The 6,000-nt window shown below is 37.4% G+C and overlaps 1 protein-coding gene across 1 annotated transcript in view; it reads left to right on the top strand.

Annotated features, from left to right (window-relative positions):
- The window catches only part of ADGRF1 (adhesion G protein-coupled receptor F1), a 70,070-nt gene extending 68,131 nt beyond the window's left edge, over positions 1 to 1,939 (top strand). Inside the window, exon 15 of the mRNA XM_069065812.1 lies at positions 1,656 to 1,939. Coding sequence (XP_068921913.1) covers positions 1,656 to 1,690 — 35 coding nt within the window. The 3' untranslated portion in view covers positions 1,691 to 1,939. The remainder of the gene's footprint in view (positions 1 to 1,655) is intronic.
- The last annotated feature ends 4,061 nt before the right edge of the window (positions 1,940 to 6,000 follow it).

The raw sequence follows: 6,000 nt of genomic DNA on the forward strand, positions 1-6,000 counted from the left end.
GTTTTGTGTAATGGTCTCCTTGGCAATCTATTGAAGTCTATGGACCCCTTCTTGGAATAATGTTCTTAAATGCATAAAATAAAAGATAGAGAGTCACAAAGGAAATCAATTATACTGAAAAAGCTATCAAATTTTTTTTCTTAAGTTCATAAATCTCAGGTTAAAAACACCTATACTAGAGACATGATTTGTCAGAATATTTCCTTGAGGTAGTAGTTCATTAAGAAAATCAAGTCTCTAATGTTTAATGTCAAGGCATTTGTAGAATTTATATCTGATTGCATGATGCCATGGGGGAAAAGGGGGAAGAAGAGGAAGGGGGAGAAAATTTGGAGCTCAAAAGTGTGTGGAACTGAATGTTGTAAATTAAAATAAATAAATAAATTTATTAAATAAAAAAAATGAAGTCTTACCTGATACCATAGCATGAAGGTAGTATTTACAGTTGTAGGATACCCCCCACCCTGACACACACACTTCCTTAGTGCCTTTTCATACATTGGTACCTGCCATAACCATAATTGTGGATGGAGGTAGATATCACATTCTCATCTAGCCCTCAGTTCTATTGAAGGACTATGGTTCTCAACTCCCTAGATTTCCTTCTAAAAGGCTATGGGACTGAGCCTGTAGGATCTCCTATTGATGCTGTGTTAGTCCTGTAATTCATTCCTGGAAGAAAACATATCTAGGGGCTGAGGATCATGGGATATTAGATATATGGAGCCGAATGGGAACTAGATCACTGTATTTGAGTAAGTGCCCAAGGTCATGCAGATGATAAGTAGAAGAGCTAAGTTTTGAGTTGCCACCTCCATGCCCTTGCCAGCTATTCCCTGTACTCGAAATGCTCCCCCTTCCTTATTTCCACTTTTTGGAATATGCAACTTTTAAAATTATCTCTCAAGTGCCACCAGTTGATAGAACTATCCCACATTCCCACCCCAAATTGCTTAGCATTATTTTTTGTATAGTTTGTATTTCCTTTTCCATTCATGTATTTTATCCCCCAGCTAAATTAAGTTCCTTGAAGGCAGGGTTTGTCTCCTTTTTGCCTTTGTCACAAAATGTCATGTATACAGTAGAAAATAAATGTTTGTTGAAACAATTATATGAAAAAATGTAAGTGAAGACTATTTAGACTACCCACATAGCTATAGTTACACCTTTATTTTCTCCCTGATACCTCAAACCCATGGAGTTGTGACCAGTCTTACATTTCATGCCAATAGTAACCATCTTCTTTTCTCTTTATATATCATGTACCACAGCTAAATACCACCACCTCACATTGAAACAGTGACACATTTACTGTTTGCATGTGTCTTAAGCATTCCTCACCTCTGTGGTTCCAGCCAGTCCTTGGATTCTATTACTCACTCAGTCAACAAATTAGCGGAATGACCTTAGTCAAGTTATTTAACCTTTGTGGCCCTCAGTGAAGAGAATTACAGAGCTAGATGAGTCCTTAGAGAAAATCTAGTCCAACTCCCTCATTTTATAGAGGAAAAAACGGAGATCCAGAAGAATCAATTGAGTTGGCCAGTATCACCAAGAAAGCTAGTTCAGTCTTTTGGTTTCCAACTCTTAAGAACATAGATCTTAAGCCGAAAGAGACTTTAGCATCCATCTAATCCCACCCCATCATTTTTCAGATGAAGAAACTGAAGGTGACTTGTCACACAGGTAGAAGAAAATGAAAGGGCTGGGACTTGAACCAGGCCTCCAAGATGAACCAAGGTCCTCTGTCTTCAATCCAGCATCCTTTTCACTGTACCATGATGTCTCTTCTGTTTCCATTCTACCCTGTGTAAAAGAAGGGGTATATATGTAGTGACTGTTAAGACCCTTCTGGCTCCTAAATTAGAATTTTAGGATTCTATGATTTATCAAATTGCCCACACACCCTGACTAATAAATAAAATTATGGTGAATAAAATCATATATCTTCTATTCATTCTCCCTATAATGTTAGAAAGCAGGTGTGTGGGGCGGCCAGGTAGCACAGCGAGTAAGAGCACCGGCTCTAGTGTCAGGATGACCTGGGGATCAAATCCGGGCTCAGATACTTAGCACCACACCCAGAAATAACTGGCCATTTAACCTTGAGCAAGTTACTTAGCCTCGATTGCTTTAAAAAAAGAAAGCAGGTATGTTTAACTTGGGTTCCATGAACTTTTAAAAAATATTTGATGATATGTTTCAATAGAATTTGTTTCCTTTGTAATTCTATGTATTTTATGCATTAAAAACATTATTCTAAGAAAGGTTGGATTGTGAAACCCCAAGGAAGCCCAAAACGTTCTGAGCCACCATTTAAATCCAACAATGATGATCCAAGGCTGCTTCTGGGGGTGGGTGGGAGCCAATTCACAAGGAGTCTTACTTTTCCCTACTAGCATGAATCAGCACCAGTCCTCAGGAATAGGTTTCTTACTCCTTTCCCCAATGCCTTGTCCTGGTAGATTCAACTAACAACCCTATAAAATCTCCTAGAATTCATTGGCTTGGGGAGAGGATACTCCATTCCCTCTAGTGCTCCACTGGGACACCAAACTCTATGTGGTACTCCAATGAACTGCTCTATGTCCCTCCTTACTTTTGTTTTGTATCTCCCCTTAACAAAACCTTCTTGCTTTACTATCTTCTTGGATGTTCTAATTTTCCTTGTAGAGTACTTTGGTATTCTGACTCTTTCAAATTTTTTTTTTTTTTTTTGCTTTTTGGAGGGGGGAGGGCAGGGCAATTGGGGTTAAGTGACAAGCCCAAGGTCACACAGCTAGTAACTGTTAAGTGTCTGAGGCCGCATTTGAACTCAGGTTCTCCTGACTCCAGGGCCAGTGCTCTATTCACTGCACCACCTAGCTGCCCCCTAAGTTTCTATTAAGAAAGGGTCCATAGACTTCAACAGATTGCCCAAGGGGTCCATGACACAAAAAGATTAAGAACCATTGTGTATATACATGCATGCATACTTTAAACATTTTATAAGCCTTTTTTATCAGCTTTTTTTTTTTTTTTTACCAGCCTTTCATAAGTCTTGATTGTTTAAGTCTATTCTTATAAAGTAGACCCTCCATACCCATTATTTTGGCTAGCCTTCTTGGGTCATGGAATCATAGATTTAGAGTTTGGAAAGTCCCCCTGAGGTCACCTAGTACAATTCCATCATTTTGTAGATGAGGAAACTAAGTCTGTCAGAGGCTTGGGGACTTGTCTAAAGTCATACTAGATTGTTTATACCTTTCCTGATGGACCAGACACTTGGTATAAGGATCCTACCAAGTCTTAGAGAGTGTCTTATGCTGCTGTTTTAACTTGTATGAACTCAAGAACTTCATTTATATCTCTGAATTTCTCACAAGGTGACTTAACAATGTCCTACCCATAACCACAATGCTACTTTCCAGGACCTAAGTACTTTAGGTGGCTATTTAAGAAGCTCTAGGCAAAGGGATTTGGGAAAGACAATTTTCCCAAGTTATCCCAACTGGGTAAGACTCATGATAGAATTCCATGTGACTTCATTTTTTTTAAACACTGGCTTTGGCTCTATTTTAATACTCATCACAGTAGGACAGTCATGTAGAGTGTTATGGGCATGTGGTTTTTACCCAAATAGAACTACACCTAAAAATAGAAGGAGGGTGGAATAAGAATTTGCCAATATAACCAAAATTATGATGATACCTAAATTAATTTACAGATTTATTGTTTTAACCAATCATGTCACTAAGGGGTTACTTTATAGAACTAGTCAGATAATAATTCATTTAGGAAAAATAAACAAAAGGTCTAGAATCACAGGAAAAAAGAATGAAAAAAAAAGAATGAAGACTAGTATTTCCAGAGTCCAGATTATTACAAAACACTAATCATAAAAACTTTTTGGTGGTGGTTAAAAAAACAGAAAAGAAAATGACTGTAATAGGGGTGGCCAGGTGGCTCAGCGAGTAAGAGCACCGGCTCCAGCATCGGGATAACCTGGGGATCAAATCCGGGCTCAGATACTTAGCACCACACCCAGAAATAACTGGCCGTGTAACCTTGAGCAAGTTACTTAACCCCAATTGCTTAAAAAAAAAATGACTGTAATAGATTAAATAAATAAGCATCAAAAGCCATTTTACTCAGTAATCCAATGTCTGATCAACCCAAGAATGAAAACTACTTGGGAAAGGCCTCTGTATACAAAAAGAACTACTAGGAAAACTGGAAAGCAATTTGGCAGAAAGTAGATTTAGACTAATATCTTACACTATATGCCACAATAAACTCTAAACTGATATATAACCTAAGAGGTCACATCATTTCATTCATGGATAGATAAATATAGGTATAAGATATATATGTATACACATATAAATAAATACACACACTACACACACATCTATGGCTCAGTAAATTGAAAGTTAAATCAATCCCAACTCCTTTAACATTCCAATGCATACCTCAATGGAATACAAACTCCTAGAGAGCAAGAATGGTTTTCTTTTTATGTCTTCAGGCCCGAATAATACTTATTGAATTGAACTGAAATGAATTGGACAAGGAGTAGTTATGGCACAGCATGAGAATCCTCAAACACTAAGTACTCATTCCTGTCTAGGATTTGATGGAAGTGGGGAAAGGGAAGGGCAAAGGAATTTGCCAGGCACTGTGCTGAGACCCCAATCCCCTTTTAAAAATATATGATCTCATCTGAACCTCAAAACAATCCTTCGAGGTAGGTGCTATTATCTCCATTGTACAATTGAAGAAACTGAAGCAAATCAAGGTTAAATGACTTAGCCAGTAATGCACAGCTACTAATAGCCTGGAGCTGAATTTGAACTTGTTTCTTCCTGACTCCAGGCCTAGTACTCTACTCACTGCACCCTCAGCTGCTCCTGATGAATATACATATATTTCCAGTTTAGCATATATTTTTTTCTTACTGAAGTAAATAGATTCTTCAGGTATGTTGGAAATGAGACAAGTTTTTTTTTTCAATTTAATAAAATCAAAATCATAATATCAGGCAATACAAAAAACACAAACCAATGAGGTAATACTTAACTGAAAAGCTTAAGGCATAGAGAATGAAAGTGGCAAGAATATAAATTGTTGTTCAGTGTTCGCTGTTGTTTAATCCATGGGGTTTTCTTGGCAAAGATACTAGAATATCTTACTGTTTCTTATTCCATTGTAACCCCATTTTACAGATGAGAAACTGAGGCAAATAGGGGTTAAATGACTTGCCCAGGGTCACACAGCTACAAAGTGTCTGAGGTTGAATTTGAATTCAGAGCTTTCTGACTCCATGCCTGATGTCTATCCATTGCACCACCAAGCTGCCCAGCATATAATAAAATAAGTATAATATCTTTATATATGTTAGGAAATTGTTATTTATAAAATCTAGCCACTTTGGCTGTACCTCTTTCCAGTGACTCAGAATGGGATTTCTAGTGATTCCTTTCGGTTCAATTAGACAAAAAGTTCCTACTACGTGCAAGTTAGAGTCGTGAGAGGTTAGAGATTGGGCCTCAGAGCCAGAAAGACCTGGATCCAAGACCTGGTTGAGCAAGGGCTTTAACCTTTCAGTGCTCTGAGCAACATTAGATGAGAAGTTGCCAAGAAGGTGCCTAACCTTCACTGGTAGAGGGAAGTTTTTCATCTGGGCGCTCCCTATATCAGTGAAATTAAAGGTCTAGTCCTTATCCCCTGTCCCCATGCCCCATGAATATATTGATAAAAGTGGAAACAGTACCAGCTCTCAAGAATTTATATGTAACTAAAATTTACACACTATTTGTTCAATCTTTATTTTACTTTTTAGCAATAATATACATTAAAAAATTTTAACATTTATTTTTTATTTTGAATTCCAAATTTTCTCCCTTCCTCCAGCTTCTCTCCGACCCTTTGAAAAGGTAAACAATATGATACTCATTATAAATTGGAAGTCATACAAAATATATTTCCAATTAGCCATGTTACAGAAAAAAAGCAAGAAAA

This window comes from Petaurus breviceps, unplaced genomic scaffold, assembly GCF_028583685.1.
Source record: "Petaurus breviceps papuanus isolate PSGF00001 unplaced genomic scaffold, PetGlider_PUasm1.0 90701, whole genome shotgun sequence".
NCBI lineage: Eukaryota > Metazoa > Chordata > Mammalia > Diprotodontia > Petauridae > Petaurus > Petaurus breviceps.